The 27,977-nt window shown below is 33.3% G+C and overlaps 1 protein-coding gene across 1 annotated transcript; it reads right to left on the bottom strand.

Annotated features, from left to right (window-relative positions):
• Positions 1-93: 93 nt before the first annotated feature.
• On the bottom strand, positions 94-27,434 carry LOC105326108 (ankyrin repeat domain-containing protein 11). The gene is made up of 26 exons (XM_066082483.1): positions 26,790-27,434; positions 20,973-21,061; positions 15,260-15,373; positions 15,083-15,142; positions 14,859-14,991; positions 13,807-14,745; positions 13,436-13,520; positions 12,386-13,048; positions 11,850-12,167; positions 11,060-11,194; positions 10,313-10,453; positions 9,925-10,010; positions 8,785-8,858; positions 8,643-8,693; positions 8,258-8,297; positions 8,071-8,121; positions 7,559-7,719; positions 6,986-7,115; positions 5,612-5,734; positions 4,828-4,940; positions 4,263-4,337; positions 3,889-3,974; positions 3,090-3,306; positions 2,536-2,813; positions 1,236-1,271; positions 94-956 (listed from the first exon to the last, which is right to left on the bottom strand). Exons 1-26 carry the CDS (start codon positions 26,935-26,937, stop codon positions 881-883), a joined length of 4,422 nt encoding a protein of 1,473 aa, XP_065938555.1. The 5' UTR covers positions 26,938-27,434; the 3' UTR covers positions 94-880.
• Between the last annotated feature and the right edge of the window lie 543 nt (positions 27,435-27,977).

Here is a 27,977-nt window from a genome sequence, read left to right as displayed (position 1 = left end):
ACAACCTTAACACTTTTTCGGAAACAATAATATCAGAAACATATTGTAAACATTTTATGAGGAAGTTAGGCAACAAATAAATCAGATCAAAGAGAGTTTTTGTCAATAGATTTATTTTCAAACTTTATTATACAAGTACAACATATCAGACACGTACAAAAACTATCTAAATGTAAGGCATATGTATAATATTTGGCACCAATCGGGAATTTTACAGTTTGTTGACTATACGTACGGATTTTATTTCCCTTTTTTGTTAAGACTAAAAATATGATTCTATCAAAAAAAATAAATGAAACAATAAATAGAAATCTATTAAAACTTTCAAAACCTTTGCTGCAAACTTTTGTGTTATTTTAAATTATTTCGTAGCCTTTCACACATATAGATGCAATCAAAAGTGAATGAATCAGCTTTTAAAAACAATAATTTAAAGATGTGTATGCAACAGTAATAAATACGAAAAATAACGAAAAGTCATTAAAATCATCATAGAAAACCCAGTAGATTGTTATTAAATTATTCTTAGAAGAATTAACACGAAATTAATTTTAAAATATGCACACTCATGTCAATATTTCTACCATGTAGAAACAAGGATAAACCTTTTCCCCCAACAGAATGGATCAGTGAACAATGTGATGTGATAACATCATGTAAGAACTTAGAATAACATAATGAATTTTTTTAAAAATAAAATTGAAATTAGTATGCAATAGATGATAGAATGTCTGTTGCATAATGGACTTTTAACTTTACGCACAGAAATGAAATGTATCCGTTCACTGTCGCTAAAAGACTGTCTCGTAATATGATTTGAAGCAATGCATTAAGATCATTTGAATATTTGACTGAAGAAGGTTTTTTTTTTAATGTTCAATTAATAAACTAGAGTTGGCTGTGGTGTTTCTTGCGGTTTGACGACGACTGGCTTTTCCTCAAAGATGTTTGGCAAACTACAATGCAAGAAAAAAATTGATTAAAAAACACAGCAAAGGTGATAAATTCATCGTTTCACTTAGACTAAATATTGTAAAATTTTCACTAAAAAGATCGAGTTGCAAATGAAAAGAACAGACATTTCTTACGAAACAACGCATGTCAATATTTTTTTCTATCGTTATAGTGTATGATTCATTTTTATATGGTGACCAATGTAAATTATCCTTATATTCATGTATATCGATTTTTATTTCGACCGTGTATTTTACCCCTGTGATACATGTGTTACTTACTGTGATTTGGAATTTGGAGATTTGCTCGTATTGTCTCTATAAATGAAAGATTTCAATTGTCTGTTTACTAGTAATAAACCTATAAGGGTTCTTAAACATAATGATATACACGTAATACTAAATAAAAAAGGTTGTTTTAAAATCAAAATTTCAAACATTTATCGTCAAAAGTTGTGTTTTCTTTAATTAATTAGAAAAAAGTCGTAAATTTATTCTTCAAATTATTGTAAGTATGGCACACTCGTGCAGATTATTTCCATTATCATTTGCATGCTTCATAAATTAGCATCCAGATGCATTAAGTTACAGGGAATTTAATTCAAATCTATTTTTTGTGATTTAATCTTGTTTAGAAAAAATAAGTTTAGAAAAAAGAATCTAGTTATGAAATATCTTTCTTTAAGGAGACAACACAAGCTGAAATGTAATATTCAAAACATTCACAGTGTAAGTTCAAGTGTAAGTTGAAGTGTAAGTCTAAGATCAACAATACATGTATAATTTGTTAAGTATATCAGCTTCATAACAATACACACTAAATGTTTTTTTAAACTTCATGTCATTTAAAGGAACACATTCTACAAATCAAGAATGACATCACAGTTAATTCCCAAATACCACAAATTCAGCTTAAAATTAATATATAAGGGCAAATGCAGATTTTTTTTTTACATATATAAGTTTTTAATTTCATCGTAGCCAAACATCGTCGTAAAAATATCGCAGTTAGATCTGATATGTGATGTATGTACATGTACAAGTATATTACATGAATACGTTTTGCAATTTGCCAGTTTTTATATGATATATGTTTCAAATTAGAATTTCAGTTAAAATATATATATATCTAACATGCATATATTTGTACAAAATTAGAAGACATCAGCTAATTTTGTAAGAATTGTTTTGCTGTAATTTGGTATTTATTTGATACTTACTTAATTATTTATTTCTTCTTCCTATGGTGCACATATCTTATACATAAATTTGTACAGGCTTGGCATTCATGTAAATGAACTATTTTTGTTGACTTACATGCCCTTTTAATACCAATAGAAATTGCTATTTCTTTTTTTTGTAACTCTTCTTTTATGTACCTTACGAAGTTCACCACTACATGTACATGTACCATACAAATCGTTGTCCTATAATTATATCTAGAGGGAAATTGATGTAATACATCTTAACTATGAATTACTAAAACGGCTCATTGATGCATTTCAACTAAACTAGTAGCTCAACATAACAAATCCAAGTTCACAAAAAAGCGGTGTTACTTCATGCCGCTCAATGTACATACGTGGCATACTTATTCAATAACTCCACTTTCTCTTTCGTAAGTTGGTCTTTGTTTATTCTGCCTTCAATGAGATCCTGAGCTTGCTTCTTTAATTGGAACGTGGAGGTCTTTTTAAGTGGTTGGTCCGGAGGATTCATATCTCTTTGACGGTAGGACCCGGAAGGTTTCCGTAGCTTCTTATCATATTTATTGTCAGACATATCCAGAGGATTTTCACATATATTGTCATGCATGGACAAGAACAGTGGCACATAAACTAAGTAATCCAGAAAGGAAATCTACAAATAAAGGTCATTAATACTGAATCTGAATAAACCATTTAAAATTCATTTTTGAATATCCTGCATACTGGTACATGTACCCCCCCCCTTTTTTTTTTTAACCCATTGCCATTATAATTCCCATCGGTCAAGAATTTAAGCTAATTGATTTTGAACCACTTAACAGTAACTATTTAGTACTTTATTTTTCAGGTCATTTTTTGTACAAAGCATTCAGAAACTGAACAAGAAGGTAATGTAAAAAGGTGAAATTTAGTTTTGATTTGTACTTACTTCCATGAATATATTTGGTTGTAGTCTCTCCATGATGAACTCTTGCTGCTTCCAGTTTAACCCGCCGGCTATCAACTCGATGCGTAGTGAGTCGGCCTTTATGTAGTTGGTGTCCGTGTCAGAGCCGATATTGCAGTAGAACATGGACTTGTAAAGCTCCATCTTTCTCTGAATGTCGATCAGGTCACAGATCTCCAGCAAGTGCTTACTGACTGGGCTACAATTATCAACAAACACATTTTTTTCAAGAAACGTTAAACATATTGTAAGTAAATGCTCAGAATTCCTTTTTCTCATATGCCTCCCAAAATTAAGATAAAAACACCGTTTTCACATTCATTATATACCACTAATTATTCAAATTATAGTGTAACTCTTCTGAAGAGTAATATGTATATGTACATATACTTAATATCTAAATATTGGATGCATATAGCAAACAAATACTATACATGGATGTGTATACATTGCAACTATATATCTATGTTATGTTTATGTGCAATACTCTGGTATGTAAATATGTGAAAGTTCAATAAAAAAAAAATAGATAAAAAGTATTCCATTTTGTATTTTATTGTAATTTCACTGCAAGATTCATAGAGAAAATACTCTTTTTTCTTTTAACTAAGATTTAAATATTGAATTACTTCCCTTTTAATAAGGTCAAAAAAGGAAAAATTTTCACTGGAAAGTTTCAATATAGTTATCAAAATTAACTTATTATGAAATTAATTTAATGCGATATATGTTGGAGTTTAGTGTGTAAAGAGCCAAGAAATAAATTATTTATGATACATACTCCATGGAAGTGACCCGTTCACATAATGCTGATACGACGGCAAACATTCTGAACGTTATCTGCGATGCATCATCTAGATTTAGCACCTAAAAAAGAACACCACAGTTTGTAGATAAAAAACATGTCTATGTACAATCTTTTTTTTTTTTTTTAAGATATTTTTACATATTCGATTTTCTTATTTGCGAGTTTAATTGTAATAATTATTTAATTCTCGGTGTATTAATTGTTTTAAAACAAAAAAGATTACCATAAATCTATCTAAAACCATGCTCTCTTATTGTCCTTTCTTCATAATTGACTAATGTCGAACAAGTTTGTTTTTTACAACAATTCATTGTTTTAAAATGTCATTACACTTTCCCAAAACACACCTTGAGAACGTATTCTAATTGTTTGTTTGAAATTTGCTGAATTGTGGGAACTCCTTCCAATGCAATTCGAGATTCCTGTGGAGAAATAAGAAATGAGAATGACGTACAAAAATATTATTGCATTTTAATCAGATACCTCTGAACTTTTAATTATATTAAAAATGGGCAAATGTCCAATAATCAAAAAATAAAAACAAAATCAACTCGTTAATGGCAAAACCCCATCTTGTCATATAACTTTCTAGATAATACAGAGAAGAATGTACATGTATAGAATAGTATATCATATGTAATGGAAAGTTTTGTCTTCAAACTTCAATTAAAGTCATTTAGGTCAAATTGATCCGTACAACAGATACATGAAACTCTAGATTCGCTGGCAGTTTTCAGCAATACGCCCATGTAACTCAATAGTTGTCTTTTATTTTTAGAACTAATTGCAAGAAACGCCAGAGCAGATATTCAATAACTAAGGAAGAAGGATCAGTTTGAGATATCCCTGTGATTAGCCCAACCCTTTTAAACCAGTTTGATCTTTTGTGCGAGAAGTCACATTAAGTCTCACCTTGTAAGTTAACACGGTATCCCAGTCGCCATCTTCGACGACGAACGCCTTTGCGTAGCCATCGATTTTGTGGTTTTCAACGAGTTTATAGTGACTGACGAAGTCGATATCTCCTGCAAGGTCAAAAAGATACAATATACTTTAATTCCCCTGTCATTCAACACTCTGCATAAATTCTGATACAGTTAATCTTACGCATTTTAAAGAACAGGTTCAAAATAAATGGAATGTTTCAAAGATTGTTAAGATTTAAACGGGGTTTATCTTAATTGCTTAAACGAAGATAAATGAAACTTAACTGAGAAAAGATCATTATGATAATGTGCTGATAATTCCAACACACTGGGTATCGTTAAGTCATCATGATTTGTAAAAGAAGTAAACTACGTTCCTGTTTAATTTAAATATTTATATAAATTAGTCATTAATCTACACAATCATACCCTCTAAAGCCATGCAATATTTGACTGCCGCTTAAATAAAATAACTTCTCAGTTTAAAATACGTTCCTAATTTCATTACCCTTCTTATTATAGCCAAATGTATGATCGAGGCGAGTGTCCATACTGTATATATAAACTGCTGCTTTATACATAGAGTCACGTTTAAAGATGTAGGAAACTATTGAAATTTTAAATGGAATTGCTTTGCTTCATGCTAATTTATTTGACCAAACATATTATTTTTAATGATTTAAGACAGATCTAACAGTGGGTAAGACATCAAGCCCTCTAAAAAAGTTTTAAGCGATACAAAACACCTGTTACACATGTAAGTAATGTACCTGTTTCGTCCATTCGGTTGTAATCGCCTTTCATGTCCGAGTGTGCGATGATCTTCTTCATATGCTCAATAAGCTCCTGGCCCCCTTTCTTTAGCTTCACATTTACTCGTTTGGTGCCCCTCACTGTGGAAGTAACATCACGAGAAGTTTTACTAGTATCATAATACACAACTACACTCACGACTTTTGTCTTTTTCCCATGACTGCAAATGCTAGATCGACTTTTTGCGCTCATTTTGACTGTATGCCTCTCTTGTTTTGTTATTCTTTGTTTTGAGAATTTATGTCCATCACTTTTTTTTCTTCTAGATCGTAACAACAGAGAGACCCAGAGAAAACCGGAACTGAAACTGAACTCTAAGGTGAAATACAGAGCTTAACCTTTTAGACTTTTCAGAGGGGGTAAGTGATTGAAACAAAAGAGGGATTAAACTGCAAAGGCACATGCATGGATTTTGTCAACGGCCACTAGTACAATCTGGTTAAGCCGATTATTTGTTTTTGTTTTTTCTTCTATCGATTTAAGAATTGAACTGCACCGCATCAGCTCTAGAGGGAATTAGACACAGGTTTTGCCAGGGGCTAGACAGACATTACGAGGCTAGGGATAGCTTCTAATAGCAACGAAGTGTATTCATGTGTGAGTCACTAGGTCCGTAATTACGATATAATCTTAAGCTGTGAATGAATTACAATATAAAATTCCTCAATCCTAGGGCACAATCAATCCTAGGGCACAAGTTACTTGTATACGAGATTTTTGCTATGCAGGTACATTGAACATTTCTTTTCTGTATGATCGTAAATTTTAGACAGGACTTACTTCATTGTTGTCAATAAAAGGAATAGAATGATTTCTTTCCACAGTATCTGTTTGTGTTTTTCATAGTAAATCATAAAAAATGTTTCGTTTTCAGTTACAATGAAATACAGACAATATATAATATATATAATGAGACATTACTGAACGATTTTGAAAGCCCAGGTACGAAAATGGAAATGTATGAGAACATTTAGGAATTTAAACTTATTAGCTATTATTTCTTCCGTAGTTTGCATTTGATATGTTGGAGAACAAATAATTTTATCAAATAGGCTCTCTTCTCAGAGGATTTTAAAATATCAAATTGCAATGTTTACTACATTTCTATCATTGCTAAATAATCGAAGTTATCGATGCCCATATAAAAATTAGACATTTAAATGGCTCCGTTTTTAAAGCAGTGCATTAAATACTAAAGTCTTATAAAATGGGCCTTTTATATACAAAGAATGCTTTTATACCCATTAATGAAAGATGAGAAGAAACAGTTTCAAAAGGTCCATTGAAAAAAGAAGATAAATAGCATTGCAGTATATGACCTATTGACCTACATGTTTCAACATCAAGGTCGCTGTCATTCGCAAGGTCATCTGTGTCGGCGTCGCTCGAGTATTCGTCTGCGTGCTTTGTGCCAATTTTCTTTTTTCCAGCAGTAATGTCAATATCGTCTCCGAATTTTTCCTGAAAGAAATAGTTATTAAATCCCATTTGAAACAAACAAGAGCATCAATTTTCAATTAACCGCTCTTCGCCGTAAATACTTTTATAATATTTAATCATATTGCGTGCACTAACTCACAGTCTCCGTAATGAGTATTGCGTGAGAAGCAGTTAATATATATAATCATACATCAAAATACACAAGGCCAAATCCTATACATTATTGGAATAAAAGCTATCCACTTACAACAACACATGTAAAATGAATATATAACATTCGATTTGTATATGTCGAAAACATATGTGTTCAACATATACATTTTAACATATATAATTTACACATGTGCAACATGAAAATTATACACATATGTTCCGCATACAGTTGATCAGCGAATAAAATAAAACTTGTAATATTAATAATAATAATGTGCATGATAATTTGAAAACAAAATTTTGCAGAATACCTTGAGTCTTCGGGCGATTTCCGCCTTGGACAGGTTGGGATCGATTCCCAATCGTCGGAGATCCTCGTCCGTTAACTTATCCAAGTTAATCTTTTTCTTTCCTCCCTTTAGGCGAATTTTGCCGTCTGCTCCAACCTCAAACTGCTCTTCATCTGAATCTTCTGAAAGTGTTTTTATATAAGGGGCATTAGACTTTAAAATAAAATATTTCTAGATATTTTGTTTTTCAAAAGAGTTTTATCTTTTCTTTGAATTATTACTGTATATAATATGTCCTTTCAATGAAATATTCTTGTTTTATATTATTTATATTTATAACTAATTCTAGATTTTGTGTTCATTATTAATTCATTTCTTTTATCAAAGTCAAAAATAATATAATACTTTAAAAGCAATGATTTTGATTTTCAATTAACTGTTCTTCTTACAAAAGCAAACGCATAATCAAAATCAAAACGATCAACAGCTTAATAACGATCAATGGTCTATATATATATCTGAAATCTACTTACCCACAACTTGTCCTCCTTTCTTTTTGACTACTTTCATATTTCCATCCTCATCTGCGAAACAAAGACACATTTTGTTAAACAAAAAAATCTGCAGGAATAACAGGATATCAGAGTAAAGGTCTGTAAGATAGGTTTATGTTGCAGTAGTTATTCCGATATGTTGCAATTATGTGAGTAGTTTTCATACCGTATTCATACTCGTAGTCAGAGCCGTCATTATCACCAGGCTGTAAAGAGGGTATAAACATTATACACTTAAGGTGAGAACAATCATAACCTCTAAGTCAGTTATTGTTGGTCATCGTTTTTATCTACTGAAGCATATCTTATGTTGTATTTCGTATTGGTATGAACTAATATTTTAATTACAATTTTTAAAAAAAATTATAGCAAGCTTCGTTTTTTCAATACTTTTTCTAGATATTCATCGAGTTTACGTTTATTTGTTTATAAAAAATATACTTTGTATCAAAACTCTTTCTATCAGCTAAAAACCTTCCTGATTACGGCTATTTTCTATTCTGTTTATTTTGATCAACAAAAATAATATTATAACATAAATTGAAATTTACCTTCGGGTTTCGGCGTGTCTTTCTTATTATTCGACCTTTGTCATCGTATTCCTACAAGAAAATTACGATAAGTATAGCTACCATAGATAATTAAGATATGAAAATTTAACAAAAAATAACATGACGCAACTATCATACATACGTAATCGAACTCTTCGTCTTGGCCTTTGTTGCCTTTCTTTTTTATGACTTTTCCCGTAATGGGGTCAATAACTTCTGGAAAAAGGTGAGAAATTGTAAGATTAATATAGAATTATATCATACAAAGCAATTTCAATTTTTAGTATCTGATTATTATAATTTGAAAAAATTTCCTTTTTATTTCAGTTATTGTTTTTTCAGCATTTCATTGTCATTATCTTTGAGAGAGAGAGAGGGAAGTAAATCGTGAATAGTGACTTTTCACACCATGCAAATTCATTTACAGAGGTGCAGGAAATTGTAAGTAGCATTGTGTATATAGATATATTTTGAAACACCCTGTTAATTTCAAATAAATATTCCATCATCTTATCATATCTGCATTTTTTAAAGAATTGAACAGTTAGACGTATGTTTTGCATCGCATATCTCGTGTTAGAGTGTTAGTCACATGGTTTTGATTTTAAATGAGATTGGGAATGCAGAAGTTTTTGCCGCCAAGGGCGCGGTGCAAACTGAAGAAAAACACGCCACATCCGGTGGGAAAGGTACGCACTCCAAATACATGTACAACTGAATGTTGTGTATATACCTTAAAAATGGCTTTGCTCCCAAAAAATATTGTATTTGTATGTTGATCCATCGGTTTCTTAGGCAGCAGAAATCATACAGGTCGCGATATTTTACTCGTATTTTCATTAAGAACCAAGGTATTTGTCTTCAATATTGGGATGAATACATATTGCGGTTACATCGCATCAACAGTAACCTCATCATACATGTTTATCGTATTCATTAATCTTAGTATGTACATGTAACTGTTTGAAACTTTCTCTATGGTGAATGCTTATTTCATATCAATAGTTTAGGAAAGATTTGTATTTTACATGTATTTTATAATGAAAAACTGTATGAATAGCTGTTAGTTCATCTTTGATAAATGTACTTAGCATATACAATAAAAAAATGATATAAACAGAAAAAATACTTTATTTTATTATTGCAAGGCAATTCTTATGAAAACTTTGATATTTTTGAAATATTGATTAAACTAAATCAATGCATGTACAATATACTTGTCCTGATACAATTTACATCTGAGAAATTTAAGGATTATTATCAAATATTATTAAAATTTTACCTTCTTCACTTTCATCATCAGCCTCGTTTCCATCTTTGCCCTTCTTCTTTCCTTTTCCCTTCTCTGGTGGAGGGCGCTTGCCTTGTCTGATATGAATAAATGTTTTAAGATTACAATGTATCATCGTGTTTCATTATAATATCATTACCATAATATATGAATCATCAAGAAAATCATTATCGTCACTGTTGTTATCATCATCATCATCATCATCATCATCATCAACATAAACAAAAACATTTTTATAGTCATTATCATTTTTAAACTCAATCATTCTCAAACTAAATAAAACTACATCATATCTCCTAGAAAAAAAGCAACTTTTCTCATCATTATTAAAGTTGTTAATTTCAACGCCAATACTTTGTTTAAGAACATGTAAACGTACTTGACTAGATCCGATCGTCTAGCTGGTTCCCCGTCCGAATCCAGCGTCCAATCAGATGACGGGCTGATTAAGCCTTTCTCTCGCGCCTCCTGTAACTTCTTCCGTTTTATTTGCTCCTTTCGCTCTTGTTTTACTTTTTCTCTGTTAAATACACAATTTTATTTTTAACGTTGAAAAGCATTTATTTCAGAAAAAAGTATCGTGCTTTAAATTGAATGAGCAAAACGTCAATATATCAAATGAATATATGTATTTTTGAGGGGAAAAGTATGCTGTTTTGAAATGAATGAGCTGATCGTAAATCTTCTAAAATGATTTATGTGTTATAACTATGTCTTTTGATATTGCTAAAAGATAAGTCATTAGAATGGTTAAATAGAAATAAACATTCATTTTTCAAACAAATGTTTTTCTTTCCAAAAATAAAATTGTTGAATGTCAAATGAATCCTTGAGAATCTTAATGTAAGATATCATCGAGAAACGATTAAAGAATTTTAATGATCTTTAATTACCCCGATTTGTCAATAGAAGCGTGTGTATGCTACTGTGAAAACTAGAGCGATGTTATCTATATTTAGGTATCCGAATAAAGGTTTTTTTGATAAATGGAGATTATTAAAATGAATAACTGGGTCGTTTAACAGATGCAAGGGATGTCATCCTTTGTTATAACATTGACACGTTCCGTATTTAGCAAATGACAGGCAGATTAAGGCCGCCCCTGGGGGTGGTCACGAACACATACTTAGCCTTCTTGCGGAGAGGTTCCCCCGTGTCTGAATCTATTGTCCAGTCCGATGAAGGCGAGATCAAGCCTTTCTCTCGCAATTCCGCAAGCTTAGCAGCTTTCTTCTTTTCTTTCTCCAAGAGTTTTTTCTGTCTGTATGAAAAGTTTGAAATTTTAAAATTGAAGAAATCTTTGAATGTAAATCTGATCAGCAACTTGTGTAGAATATAATGCTTAAATGAACTGAAATTTAAACATTTACGTCTAATTGTTCTTAAAAAAAAACTTGATATACACCAGTTGAAACTTTAAGTAAGTGAAACAAGAAATCGTGGCTATTTAATTCAAATAGCCCGTGTGTATAATTTATGCAATATCTGCATTTAAGATTCGACATTGATCTTTTTTCTTTTAAAAATCCCTCGCTGAATAAGAGACACAGTTTAAAAAACCTTCAATAATGGATAAGATGGGCTAAAGTTTGTTCGAATGAATTGAGTCAATGACGGCTTTTATCTGATCTAAAGAGACTTCTGGATAATTAATGACAACTGAAGATTTTTTTTAAAATGTAGCTAAACGGCTTTTGCATGTACAATAAAACGCTTCGCACTTAATAGCTAGCAATTCTGTGCTCAGTATAGTTAACAACAAAAACAGTACCCTAAAAACGGTGAAATCCCGTGCTTTGATTTCGGATTTACGCTAATTTCAGACCTCGAAATGAGCAAGGTCTGTGAATATTTTGACAACACGCATAAATATCAATTAAGCAACGATGTAACAATCTAGGACATTTTTGACTCACTCCTGATGTTTGGACATCATTTCATCGTATTTGTCCCCGTATTTCTCCCTCCTTCTTTTCTCTCGCTCGGCCGCACGCTTGGCCTTTCCCTCAAAGTACGCCTTCTTCTCTTCTTCCGTCATATTCTCAAGATCAACGTCATCATCATCCGTTGTACAGTCACTAAATACGGGATCAAAATCTTTTCCGTACTTCTGCTTCAGTTTGGCTTTTGCTGCCTCTTTGGCTGCGGCTTTGGCCTTTGCCTTTTTGCTGTTTGGGTTTTCTTTCTTCACCTTCATTTTCCCGCCTTTTCCGTCCGAAACCTCAGTGTAAACACTAACAAGCACAACAATATTTATTCATTTTTTTCTCAAATACCAGTATCCAAGTTAAAAATATTTACATGTAGCACCATTAAATAAATAAGTGTGTTAACAGCTTTCTTACCTGATTTCATCTACAAGAGAAAAAAAAGGTTTATTAGAAAAATACAACAGCACAATTCATCTTACTTTGAAAATGCAAGAAAAAAAACAGTCTTTATCATTTGATACCAACCTTCGTCGTACTCCCTAGGTTTTTCGTAGCCGATGACGTTACCCTGTGCGTCTCTGATCTTCTTTTTCCTTAAGGTTCTCCTCGTTCCTCCCTCGCTTGTCTCACTGTAGTAGCTGTGATCACTATCCTCGCCGCCTCTATTCTGTTTGGTTTTCTTTTCCTTCTTCTCCTTCTCTTTCTTTTTCTTATCGGCCATTCGTCCGCCTGCCTCAAAGCTGTCAGCACTGTGATATGACTCTGGATCACTGTAGGTGCCATCCTCGCGTTTGCGTCGTCGCATCACGTGACGAGTGCCACCCTCGCTCGTGACACTGTAGTAACTGTGTGCGCTTCCGGCGTGTTCGCGTTCTCGTCTCCTGCGCCTGCGCCGTGCCTCTCCATCAGCATCCTGATCGCTGTGATAAGATTCACTTCCACTGCGCGTTCCGTCCGCCCGCTTCCGCCTTCTCCGAACGTGTCTTGTTCCCCCTGCACTGTACACGCTTCTGTAGCTATACTCGCTGTCACTTCCGGCGTCACGCTTCCCTTTTTTGCGCGCGCGTCTTTCTTCTGCCGTCTCCTCATGGTCAATCTCTCCTTTACCTTTGCGTCCCCTTCCTCCTTTGCCCTTCTGCATAGACTCAAAGCCACTGTCAATATCGGACTGTTTGCCAACTTTCCTATTGGTAATTTTAAAAAGTCTTAAATGTTGAGATCTGTTTACTTATAAACATATAACAAGCACAATTCCATATAGTCATTATTTGTACATTGATAAGCTTACAAAATACCAGTAAAAGGTTCAAGTGAGAGAAGAAAATATTTGTTTTACTGAGGAAAACAAAATAAAAAGAGACAGATAATATATTACCCATCCACAATGCTATTCTTTATTTATTGTCAAATTTAAAATCTAATAAAGAAGCAGTTTTGAAAGAGCAAACAGAACAGTAAAAATGGCAATAAATGCAATCTTAACACAATTATTTGTTCGATTCGACACACAACAATAAATACAACAGAAATGGGCAGTCAGCACAGACTGACAGTACCGCCCTGTGGCTTACTTCTTGTATTTTTTTCCTGTGAGAGGATCCACTACAACTTCATACACTGTGCCGTCTTTTCCCACGATTCTCTGTCCCTCTTTTGCTGAATTCAGAATGAACGTTCAGTGTTAGTATTTTATTATCTATAATGTTAGTTTGACTTACGGTGTCTTATTTCTAAACTTAAGACACAAAGCTGTAGATTAGAATGGGCAAGATGTGTTTGACACATTAAGATATTTTATTTCATCTTTCATATTCAAAACTTTTGCAAAAATGAAAAAGTCGTCACACTTTGCGAACACTTTCTACTATATTTTTGATTAATATATGGTATTAAAATTTTATTCTCTATTGTAAATAAAGCTTTAGAAACCATAACCGTTTACCATTTTTTATTTCTTCGTCGTCCCCACCAGAAAACACCGTGGAAGCCTTTTCCCATGAATCGATTACTTCCCCTTTCTCCAGTTCGATGAATTTCTTGAGGAAATCTGGGTTACCGCCTGATTCCATGAATTGTTTGTATTCCTCCTCGGTCAGAAGCACTTGTTTCTCAATCAGACGCCCACTCTTTGTCCTGATGTACGTTTTCACGACTTTCATGGGCGTTGGGTCTGCCTTCTTCCATCCCTCTACTGTTCCGCCATCCTCGCCCATGTATTTTCCAAGAATGTCGTTCAAATCAGCGTCGCCTTTTTGAAGTCTTTCGTAGTCGTCTGCTGACACGTAAACGGTCTTTTCGATCAGACGTCCACTCTTTGTTCGCACCATTGTTTTGATAGCTTTCATCGGTTCCGCACTTTTCCAAGATTCAAGAGTTTCGCCGTCTCCAAGCGGCATGTATTTCTTTAATATCTCCGCTGGGTCTTTTCCGTCTCTGATCATCGCGTCATAGTCTTCTTGTGAGATCATGATTGTTTTCTCAATAAGTCGTCCACTTTTGGTTCGGACGTACGTTTTGATTGTTTTCATTTTGGCTTCGTCCCAGCCTTCAATCACTTCTCCATCCTTTGCATATTTCTTCAGAAGCGCCTTTGCATCGCCTTTTCCTTGTGTAATAGCATCGTAGTCCTCTTTAGAAACATACACCAGTTTTTCAACAAGTCGTCCACTTTTTGTTCGTACGTATGTCTTGATGGCCTTCACCTCATCTTTATCCCAAGACTCGAGGCCTTGGGCTTCGTCCTTTGACAGGTACTTTTTTAAAATGTCCTGCACATTTTTACCCTCTTTGAAAGCTGCATAATCCTCTTCGGAGAGAAATATTATTCTTTCAACAAGGCGACCACTTTTGGTTCGGATGTATGTCTTTATAGCCTTTACATCTGCAATACGAAACGTCAACACATGATATAAATGAACTACACCTTATATGTATTGAAAGCATAGTCACATTGTTACGGTCTCCTTCAAAGGCGACGCATGATGTCGTACTTACTTTTCTCACGAATAGATTCCAGTCTCTGTTTCAGTATAAGTTCTCTTTGCCTCTGCAATTCCAATTCTTCCAGCAAACATTTGACATACCAGTAACCATGGCGATAGCCCCCGCCCACGCGGATGTACTTGTGCTGCAAATATACAGAAAAAAAATATATTAAAAGAAACATGTACATTTACTAAAGGAATATTTAAATATGGTATATTTCTTTTATTGCTTACCGATTCGCATCTTTTGTGTGGAACTTTCAGTAGACATTTCAAACAATCTTCAACTGTTGACTGAAAAAGTATAAGCCATTGAACATTATTCTTCCCACAATGCAATATTCACAAGTCAATCGTCATACGTGTAACACGGCAGTGATTACTTTTCAACAATAATGATGCATAAATTACCTTGTTTAAGAATGGGGAGTCCGCTGTGAGTTTGTTCTTGAACGGGTCTGGTGTTTTGCGGAATTTTGCCGAGTACCTTGCTCGTATATCAGTGTTTGGATTGTAACCAGATTTCTAGGAGGACAAAGACAAAAATAAACTCGCCATAAAATCAATTACTTAAAGAGGCTGGCTGGTCAACACATTAACCATTTGATTCAGCTCAAATTTTAGGTATCATATTTCAAAAAATATTTAACTATCAAAAAAACCCAAAAAAACCAAACATATATTTTTTCTTTTAGATTTAAATATTGTCTTTAAACAGAGCTCTTCGTCGTAAGAAGATTCATTTTGTCTAAAAATGGTCCTGTCCATTCGGCCCTTTTAATCTTGAAATGATTAGCGACCTAAGTTTTCATGATTCCAGAATAATTTTCTTATATTGCAACTATAGATATTTATCGAAATTCAAATAATTTAATTTTTAAAAAAATGTTTTCCTGTATCTGTTATTATATACTAGGAAATAATAACCTGTACCTAGATTTTACTTTGAATTCTAAAATTTTAACTCTTTCTCGGAATCCAATCCCTTTACATTTTTTATTAATCTAAATTAAATGTACCAAATTTGAACCTTTTGAGACGATTTAAAATTCCCTCGATATCCTCTTAAAATCAAATTAAATGTATGAGTGATTTTACCCACTGGCACGTGTGCAAAATGAATTATTCTTTGAATGCATGTTGACTTCCCTTTCTCAAAAAATAAATCAATAAAGTACATGTAGGCATTTTGAAGAAAAAAAAGTTCATAAGGGCTTGGGCGAATACACACCGGTGTATCAATTTCATATGTAAACAGAGTTTTTGTGATAATCTAATCCAGTCGGCTGTTAGACTTTCTCTTGATCGTGAAAACGTTTAACTTGCTGTCTCTAATAATAAGGACATACAAGTCGAAGGCCGCGGGACCTTTAAGGTGTTTACTTCTTATATTAAAAGCCATTCAAAAGGTAGCGATGGCACTTGAGGTCGATACACTGATAAATTCGAAAATATTGATTTGTCACAAATACACACACAAGAAACGTTTGTGGGGTGTAAAACTACATTGAAAGAAAAACGATGATCTTGAACTGTCTTTGTTTATTTTAACACCTTAACTCCAGACAACACGTACTACCCTCACTTTTTTTTCGGCGACAGTAATTTTTTTTTTAATATTGAAGCCCCGGAAGGCCATTACAATGTAACATGTTTTGAAAATTATATTCTCTACTGCAAACCACGTTCATGCCCCCCCCCTCTCTCTCTCTCTCTCTCTCTTTCTGAAACTCTCTCTCAAACTCTCAAACTCTTAGCAACGAAATTTATTTGAGTGCCTCAGGAAATGTAAACTCTAAAATATCTAATACATGATCGTTATTTTTCATTTGTTATAACTAACATCATAACTTATAAAGCCTTGGTACAATGTATCTATTGTTTGTTGAATACGGGTACTTATTAAAATATGTGTACGATTCATTTCATAAGATCAAACATTTGAAATAAACTACGGACGCAAGTGAGCTTGAGTGGATTTTACAACAAGTGTAATGTCCTTTAAAAAAGGCAGAATCATTTTAAATCATATATAACATATTTTATATGATAATATCCTATATTTTCTTTGAAATATCTTAAAAAAGATAACCGCTCGCTCTGAGAGAGAGAGAGAGAGAGAGAGAGAGAGAGAGAGAGAGAGAGAGAGAGAGATTATTTATCGTCCATAAAAAAAACTTGCCAGGTTGTCCGAATTATTCACGGCTATTTTTCTATACAAATCCAGCAAACTTATCTCAGAACTAGAACGACGTAGTAAAACACTTGTCTGCGAATTCACACGGTTTAACCTGGGTAGAACACACGCTGTTTCTTCCATTTCTCTGCTTTAGACTATTCAACGTACGCATCGGCGCAATCACATGCTGATCTTTGGTACGACTTAATTAACTTCAATATTTCCTTTTACATCCTAACCGGATTCTTTACCAGAAACCAATGCAAACTGCTCACTGTCACAAATAGAATTGGCCAAATTGAGAATACGTGTACGTATATTGGGACACAGAGACAGTAAATTGAAATCTAGCGCACCAATTATAGGTGTGTAAGGAAACGACATCGATATACATGGCGGTTTAAGACATGGTTAACAATTTCTTTACTTGTAGATACATTAATTCTGTATGTCGATTTTTCCATTATTCCATTTAAATGCAGTCAATGCAATGATTAAGATTGTAATCTGAACTTGTTGTGTATATTTATGCCTTTTCAATACAGAAAGTCGAAGATTCTGTGTCCTTCTTACTTGCATATTGACATAACATTTTTTCCTGAATTTGTTTGCTTCTTAAAATCCATGCAAAAAAAGTTTAAATGAAGTGTTATTAATAAATACGTAAACAGAGTCCTAATATTTTCCCCCATCGAGAAATATCTATTTTCAATTGATATGGATTTAAATCCCCATTCAGTGGTTAGAGACAGAGTTAAAGGTGTGAAAACATCTTTTTAATGCGATGTCTCTGATAAGATACGTTTATGAGTTATTTAGTTGACAAGCGCCCAATAGCATATCGAAATCCTCGGGAGAAAAGTATAAGCTATCCACATGATATTCCTTTTAAAATAATCTTTTATGGATTTGCATATTTAATTCTGGTGTCATCGCAAGCGAATTCCGAAAAAAATCAACCAAAAAAAAAAGAACAAAAATATCTGTATATTCATCCGATTACAGAGGGGTAAAATTATCATCTGTTTCGTCAGTACCAGATGAATATGTTCTAAGACTTTTAAGAAACGGTGAAAAGGGTTAGGGATATTATTATTACATACAACTCTACTAGTACAGTAATTGGACCCAAAAATAAGGTTTTAACTGTAATGAATAAAAGTGTGAATCATTCTGCAATCTGCTGCACAAAGGACGACGACAAGATAAAACGCTGCAGGATCTGTACAGAGACAAAAGAGTGCTCGCTTGACACAAGTCATGTGACTGATAATTTAAATTGATTACGAGGCTGCCTGTGCAAATTATCGCGATGTAATCGTTGATCACCAAGCATAAGGGACAATGACTAATCAACATGTTCTTGTAGCATTTGAAATGCATTGTGTGCGCATTTTAGAATTAAAACATACGTCATCATTTGTATGATAACTTTAAAAAAAAGATAAGGTTACGTGTGTGTGTGTGTTTTCTTTTTGCAACTGCATTAAAAAGACACATTTAACACTTGGCAAAAACTACAATTCGAAAAATATCACAATCATTTAAAATTAGCATTGGAATGCCGATGACCTTATGCAATCTTTAAATTGAAATGCATTCAAATAAGCCACACGATCGACTGACAAAGTTTGAAGTTTGTGTATTTTTTCAAAATACTTCCACGTTTAGCGACAACAGTTTTCCTCTGGTTATAACGAAATAAATATGACCGTATGTTGGAACAACCGGTAGGAATCTCATTAATTTACAATATACCAACACTTCGTTTGTTAGACTCCTTATGAATAGAAGAATGAAGCATTTTATAAAGAAGTTTCGCCACTGGAATTTGACAAACATCAGGAAACGAGTGTTTACAAAACGCAGTAAAGCGTTGTCTTTTGTTTGGCAAAGAAGGAATTCAAGACTCATTAATAACAAACAGAACGTCCAGCGCGAAACAAGAAGTTATGAACTGGAAATTTATCTCCAATCCGGATTAGATTTGTCTACAAACATGATTCTTGACTTCACACGCACTTCCAAATCAATATGAACAACTGAGTATAAAGCTATTTATATGTATTTGTAGATATCTTTTAATCCGGGGTAACGCCATCTAGAACAGACAATTCTTTGTCCCTCGAAACTTATAACTGACAAAATAAGATTCGTACTTGCATAATGTTCAAATGTCTGATTTAATGAGGAACATGTAACCAATTTCGATCATGAAAACAGATTTTGTTTTTTACCATTTAAGGACATCATATCTATTTATATTTTCTTCAATATATTACATCTCCTTTTGTAGCTACCGACAGAATCATCATATCATATGCGTAGATAATTTTTTAAAGAGGTTCAAAGCAAAGTAAAAATTGACGCAAGAGGAAATCAATTTCATGAATTTTCTGAATTCATTCTTTTATTTACATGTCTACAAGATTTGAGCAGCAAAGGTTCTTTCAAACGCAAAATAATCCAATAAATGTAAATAGTAGAAATTTAAATAAGAACTAGAATTTCTTTTTGAGAGGGGTAAAGATCTCTTCCGATACTAAAAGTCAATAACAAAATGGTAACAGCAAGAGGACAACAAATTTGAAGTTTTAAAACAAGACCTAGTTCAACTGTACTAAATTGTTAAAAACTTTTAAAATTTTTATTGATTTATGATTTTGCCTGAGAGGAAAAACTTCAATGAATCTGATTGAAGATGGAAGGTGTACAAGAGGTCACCTTTTATCGCATTTCGCAGAGCCTGAAAGTGTCTACTTAAGCCAGAAATATGTTAAAATTTATAGAGTATGGGATTAAAATGCAGCATTACCATGCTTTTTGTGATAAAAGAATGTAATGGCTTCAGGGAGATGAAAAATGCATTTATCTAAAAATGAAAGAAGATGGTTTGTTTATTCTCAAATCCAAACCCGACACGGAAAAAGATAAGACGGTAAAAATCGGTGCATAAATTTGGTCTCGTGACGTTTCGCAAACTCAGAAAGCACAAATCTGAAGAGATGTCGATTTCTATAGTGCCAATGCATTAAGGCCCATCGATTGAATCACACATGGACATCAAAAGAAATGTTTCCAATACCTCGTACTTTTAACCTAAAACACTAATTTAAACTGCGGACTTATCTCGCTTCTCTATCAAACATTGACAGCGAAATTACGGGTTCGGTATACACAAAATGACATGCCGAAAGAGCCCGGATCAAACCGTCAATGGAAAGACACTTGACATAGGGAAGGCTTAATCAATGTTATCTTGAGACCTTAATCGCGAATGCAAAAGAATAACCTTCTTTTTTGAGGGAGTTTATTATATCCAAGGAGAATACATCATGTATGAACATCAAAAAAACTTCACAAGTTAACGGCGTATGTTAAAGAACATCTTACATAATATGGCGGGTGTCTTATTAACAGAAACTAGATAATCGGTATAATTACCTTCCAAGCACGTTCATGTAACGAGATATACATCTCATTAAGCCAGTAGCAACCGCTGTGCCAGGTGTAAGCTTTATACGTATGCTAAGTTTCATTACCATTTTATTTGTTAGGGGACTGACTTCATTAGATTTTATACTTGATCAGAGTTTTAAATCATAATTATCGCTTCTGTGATGTCGTGTGATGTCATTGTGATTCTTGCATTTTTTGTCAAACCGTGAATTATGAAAACATGTTTTTCAGGGTGTCATTGCTAAAAAACTTTTTTGAAAACGCCAACCTTGAAAACTATCCGGTTTTTTTAAATTTGTCAACACTGGCAATATTTTTTCAAATCCAAATATCAAAATCGGTTTCAGTTTATCATGCATCAAGTGCGTAATGGTCTTAGGTTTTAGAATAAAGGCTTTACGGATTAACTTTGACTACAGTACAACTAATTCGTTTTCTAGACGATTGAAGATGTAAAAAAAAAAAAATGGCAGCAAAATTACTTACCCTTCCGGTTCGAAGGGAGGGGAGTTTGGAATAAGCCCGAGGGATTCCGGGTGTGTTGCCGTAACCAGGCGTGCGGAAGGAACAATGATCTAGAAAAATGCAAAAAAAAAAATTACACTTAAAGAACATGTATAATATGTTTTAATTCTGTGTCTTTTCACATTATTTTCTTTTGATAATCAGTATTGGTCTTTTTTTACTTGTAAATATTTGTAATATTACTTGTGATGATATAGTCTCAAACATATTGGTGTATACATATACATATACATGTATGTGTTATGTATCCTGGGTAGCAAGCGCATTGTATGGTTTTATATTTACATGTACATTTGTGGTATCGTAGAAATCCCTGCATTGCAATTGATAACGTGAATTTATATAAAATATAATATTCACACATTGTATTCCTTAAGTTTGCAAATACATGCACACATAAACAGTATAGAACACATTTAAAATTGAAAAAAAAACAACAAAAAAAACACAAAAAACGATATGCAGACATATTTCATACATACTTGAATATAATTGATTTTAAGTGGTATAGGACACCTCCATATTATAATGTACATATACTTTCTATAGAAACAAACTATAAAATCAAGTAACTTAAAAAAAATAAACGTTTATTTTCAAAAATCGTTATCTAACAGCGAATTGTAAAATTTGAAAATTCTAACCCAGTAAAAGAATTTTGATTATAATGTAATTTTTATCCACATTAATATCGACAGGTGTCTCAAAGCCCCATAATGAATCTAATACAAAATGACCAAAAAGTCGACCAAAAATTGTTGCCCCGCTCATTGCTTAGATTTACTATTATCCTACAGATATCAATTAAAAAGAAACGATTGAAATGTCCGTTGTACATTGTCATCTATACACAGGTATGAATTGAAAACGGGTTGAGAACTGACGTAGTTCCGCCAACATGGACTGTGAAGTAGAGAGCAAAAAAAAGCACCTAATAGTTGCTCAAACGTGTTTTGTATTTATCGAAACTGCACTAAGTCGGTAAAAAAAGTTGTTCTGCTGTAACATATGGAAATGTTTTGGAACTATTCGCGATCGCCATTGATCAGTATAATACCGGCATAACCCGGTGATCTTGGGGGATTTTGACTTTATAGTGTATTGTCGGGGAAAGATTAAGCGTAATAGGTCGACAAAAAATGACCCAGTCTTTTCTTCGTCTTCAATTTACAAACATGTAATGGCTTACATAGATTAATCTGCTGATAAATCAAGGTCACTCGAAATACAATGAAGTAATTATTACTTTTTTTTCTTTGGACTGTTTATATTTTTTAATACTATGAAAATAATATGATGCTTAAAAAGCAATACATGGTTTTCTTAGAGTTGTGCAACTATATGCAACACGTTCATTGAAGTGTGCAATGGATTAATGCAAGTGCCAAAGGATTACAGATGTAAATCCATGTGTTGTTTGCAAATATGTGTACATATACGTGTCACATTATATCATTAATCCTGAATTGAATCTTTCATTCAATTTTTTTTCAAAACAATTACCTAAGATGTTTTTTTTTATTTAGGCATAAAAAGATGGTAAGGTTAGATAAAACAGTACATGTACTAATTTAGATTTACATATATACATCTATTTTGTAACACGGCAGATGAATCTAAATATCGAATGCAAGGTCTTGTTTTGAAATTCCAATCTTTAAAAAATATGGTAATAAAAAATGAACGAAGACAAAATGGAATGTCAAAGAAAGACCCATTTAAAATAAATCTACGTTTCTTATTAATTGCCATCGTTTGTTAGAACAATGGACTCTATTAACCTTGGTCACAGGCCGAGCTCGTTCGCGTGAATAATTATAATCCCGTTAATAATCGGTGGGTATACAGCTAATGCTATCAAAGGACCAATCGCCATTGTTTTAATCCTCTGAACACTGACACAAATCCCGCGAGCGGGAATTGAATGGCAACTTTTATGCTTGATTTAGGACATTATTTCTTTTTTATATACGAATCGCCGTGCATTTATAAATGTGGTGTGTGTATATGTACCGAGAAGTACTTAATTATGTGGTATTAGTTTTGTCCTATTTCATCTTTGACCACACAAAAATCCTTGTCCGCTCCCTTCTTGCTCCCATCATTTTGATCAGCAAACATTTACGTACCCTGGGGAAATATTATTACGGAAAAAGAAAATCGCCGTACAATCAATTTTGTCATTTGTAAATGCCCCCGACCCCCCAATTATCTTAAAATTCTTAATCAAAATACAGATTTAGGGTCTCTACAACATTTACTAGCATCAGGGGTTTCAGGCTTCTTTTTGTAAAAGAAGAATATATAAGATGTTATATATTTTGGATTTACTTTCGATTTATTCTTAAGAGTTTTAATGACATGTCATGGCTTATGTGCCTCTGTTCGTGCAATCTAAATTTGTAGTCCGACTCTGTAATGAAAGATTAGAATGACATTTGAACGCGTAAACAAGTTTCAAAATGATAAGGCATGCATAAATTGCTTCCACCCCTTAACACATCATTTAACCAAGAATTGAAGAAAAAAAAATAAAATGCAGCGATGACATTGATATTTCGGCGAAATGATCCTTGAAGGGCACAAACTAGATACAATCCTAAATTTTAAAATTGTGTCCCTATCCTGTTTATATTAAAGGGGTAAGAGAAAAAAATCAAAGACGATGAAATTGATTAAATTAAATCTTTAAATAAAGTTCAACAAAGTTGAAGGCTCTGTTCAAACATTGACACTTTGGTTGTAGCTTCTCGCTCTCTTCATCTCTATTTAACGCAACTCTGATCAAAAGAAAGGGAAAATTAATTGGAAAAAATTGGAATTTTCCTTTTCACGACATTTAAATTTAAATCTAAAATGAACTTTTTTGAGAGGGATTTAAGTATTCATTACCAAAGATTAGGGATTAAATTTGGTTATTTATGATTCAATATTCTCATTTGCTTGAGAACTCTATCAAAAGATTCCTATTTTCGTTTAAAAAAAAAACCTCACTTCAAAACAGTGCACTCCGTTTTTAACATACTAGTTTTGGCTTGCTTATATTCTCTCTCTCTCTCTCTCTCTCTCTCTCTCTCTCTCTCTCTCTCTCTCTCTCTCTCTCTCTCTCATATTTAGTTGTATTTGCATAAGAAAACAAATGCCAGAGCATAGCAAGTGACTATATAGATCAGTTAATGACTAATTTGGTACAGAAGTTTATGCATGGGTTGTTGAAAAAATGCTGCCTATTTTAATCCCATAAAGGTATAAAAAAACTTCCTCAATTAAACCAACGCTTAAATCATTACAAAACTGCAATTTAGAAGACTTCCAAAACGGGAACGAGCGAAAATGAAATAGAAACCTCGGAGAAACTTTGTGAACTATTTATCGATTAGCGATTTATTTTCAAAGTTAAAAGTTTTCTCACTGCGCTGATGCGAATACATCAAGAGTTTAATGCATTTGTAAACAAACATTATCGTAAATCCGAAACGCCATGCCCAAGAGTCTTGTAAGAAATCAATGGTTTACACAATAGAGCTTTGTCACTAGTGATGTAGAACTGTTTGGGTAGTTAGTTGGCGTGTTGAAGGCTTTGTATTGTACCGAATGTTTACAAAATTCCAAAGTCAAAATTAAAAAAAAAGCCGGAAAGAATGTGCATGAGTTTAGAATATGTCATTTAATATTGGACCAAAAAAAGGAAGAAAAACCCCTCAAGACTAAAATCAAACCCCCCAAAATAAACCCAGCGAAACAAACAAAATATCCATGATGAGATTTTTAAATAACAAATCTTCTACACACATGTGTTATGCTTCCAATTGCTGCAAAATGAAAAACAAAAGGATCCAACAATCAAACAGAGCATTGTATTCTTTTAAATGGATCTATTGTTCAACTAGATTAAAAGCAAAAAATACAAATACATATATTCATCACTTTCCCATGTTATCTGAAGTGTTCACTATATAATGTATATACTTTCCCTTTTGAATAGCACTGTCAGCGAACAGCTGTCAAGAGATAGCAATGTTAAGTGGTCCGATATTGATATTTTATTTCTAATCCTAGCTCGTCTTTTTCTGCCGGGGAGTATCGAAAAGAACATTGGGGATATTGAACACGAATCGGTTGTCGTCCCTAATACCAGCATTCATTGCCTTCTTTGACGTTTTTGGAAAAGCAAAGTCAGAAAGGTTTAATGAGAACTTATAGCAGAGGGAATAAAAAGGACAAAATCAATAAAATCCTCTTGTTTTGGGGATATCTGCCTGGGATACCCGCTGTTGTTTTCTACTCGGGGACTATGATTTGCTATGAGACCCTGAAATTCTTCCGCGGACTGGGGGATATTGAGATGACAGCGTGTCAGTACACAGGAGATGAATATTAAACGGTTCCTTCGAACAACGGAGCAATTGTTTGATTTTTATCGCCTTAATGCAATGACTTATCAGCTTTACTCCCAGATATAACTCCCTATCATTTTAAATCATTTAAACTCAAATATGAATCTGAGATTTTTTTTTACTTGAAAAATTACTATATAGCTTTTAAACTTTTGCTTAATATTTAAATTGGACTGATTAATTTTCATTACATATTCCGAAGAAGATCACCCCCCCCCCCTCCCTAACCGAAAAAACCATGTTTACGATTGCGGTTTTTCTGCGTCACAGAATCTAAATGTTATGATGTTGAATCACACAAAGATAACAATACAAACCTAAGATGTTCTTAAACCACTTCGAATTCTAAGCCCTATGATTAATTTATTCAGGGTGAGAAAAAACCCCGAATGAAGATGGTTTTTGAGAGAACCGATGTTAACAATTTTTTTTTATTTGTTTAAAGTTTAAATATAAAAATTGAATTCCAATGTATAACAATTTTTTTAAATATACGTTGTTTTTTTAAATATTCGCCTGTCATGCATTGATTTGGTTTTTGGTTTAAAAGGAAAAGTGTTTTTAATGTAAGAAATTAAAGTTGAAAATGATATGTTATTGATCTTATCCAGAAAAAATATGCTGTTCGTAGAAATAAAAAATTAAATCCACTCAAAAACATTAACTAGTTCCAACAAGCCTGTTTATTTGTGTCCTTACTCGGAAACATTTAGAAAAACAAACTCATCCTATTTTTTTTTATTAATTACATTTTTAGCTTAGCAATAAATAAACATAGCAACATATTCTAGTAATTTTGTTTTTTTTGGGCGGGGGGGGGGGGTAAATTTGATAAAGTGTCTCTTTGCAGGATTTGGAAAATGATATTTGTATCATGATAGAGCTGTGGAGTACATACTTACAAAACGTAAATGTATTGCTTACTGGGTCACATTAAAAAAAAAAGTTCATGTGTTAAACCGGTCCTAAGAAAATCTAAATAGATATTTGTTTAACAATAATTTATTTAAATTCAATAGAAAATCTCATTCATTTTCTTTTCTCATACATTTTACGTCAATATTTTGAACAAAAAGTGTCAATCGATGCAGAAAGAGAATTAAAGTGATGTAAGGTCCACAGGGGTTAAGGGCTAATATGATCACATAAGCCTCAAAGGAATGTTATATATATTATCCTAGTCATAAATAAAAAAACACCCTGAAAATAACACTAGTTTTATAAAAAGTAGCAAATGATATATGTACAAAATTTTAAAATTCTATTAAAAAAAACCAAACAATAAAAATAGATGAATGAAAAACCCCAAACCCCAAAAACACCCCCCCCCCAAAAGAAACCCCCCCAAAAAACCAGACAAACAATCCTCGTGGTTCCTTACCGTAATAGACGTGGGGTACAATGGAGTAGGCGCTACACTGACTTCCGCTACTCGAGGGTCGGGATCTCGAGCTGTCGAACCCGTTGGGGAGAGAACGGGTGTACAGGGGAACCGCCCCGGGGATAGCGGGGAGGGTCACGCCGCTCATGGTATCGTCCTCACACCAGATAAAAACCTAGCAACACCGAGGAGATCTTCAAAGAACAACGATGATTCCCGAAAGAAATATTCTTGATGATGAAATATATTCTCCAAGTTCACATAGTTACTGAATTCTCTCAACACCCGGTTTAACTCGGGTTCGATAGCGTCCTTCCGCAAGCTACCCCGCCAGCAACTGCCAAAAAAGTCTTTGGATTTACAGAACTTAACCCCTGCAGGAGTTTAGCCTAGGGAACCCGCATTGATTAGATTTCTCCGCGCTGTCAACCGCACGGGGCGATAGCGCAACGTTTAGCGTTGATTTTGTCTTTAAATTTTTTTTCTTTTAAATATTTTTTTTTTAATCCGAGTCAAATACACTAGGGTATGTGCCCAAGCTGGTTTCTATGTGTATCCACAGCGGTCCGCCGTGCTCCTTTGGCCGTGTGTGTATTATCTACAAACTTCAATGTACGAGCATGATTTGGTTACATTTGGCACGGATGCGCGTTTTTATAAGAATAAACACCCCCTTTTAAATGGATCGGATCAGAGTTTCTGGATGCATTCTTACCGACTGGTTGGCTTATCTCTATTCAACAAATACTACCAGCATTTAAAATACACAACGCTAATTTGTATAGTTTAAGATATAAAGATTTAAAGACTTCGAGAAGTCCCAAATGCGTCGGCTAAAATAATAGCCTCTTTTTGCATATATATACAATGTATATAAAAGACCGGTGTTAATCAAGTAATAAAACTTTAAGGAATTAAAATAAACACACTCTAGAGCAATCTACTGGCGAGTTAATCCACTCGGTAATTCAAAAATTCCACTTAAGTCAAATAATTCAATATATCACTAGGCTTCGTGAGAGTCTATATATAATGCACGCACTTACACGTGTAAATAAATATAATATCTATACACCGTGTTTGGGACATTTTTCGCCCCGTCTGTATCGATTAATGTGTTTATAGTAACAGTTTCAACTATGTACTTAAGAAATATTCACAAGTACAAAGTAAACTCCAGGCAGAGTA

The sequence above is a fragment of the Magallana gigas genome, chromosome 4 (assembly GCF_963853765.1).
Source record: "Magallana gigas chromosome 4, xbMagGiga1.1, whole genome shotgun sequence".
Lineage (NCBI taxonomy): Eukaryota > Metazoa > Mollusca > Bivalvia > Ostreida > Ostreidae > Magallana > Magallana gigas.
This window is presented reverse-complemented; position numbering and strand designations above follow the sequence as displayed.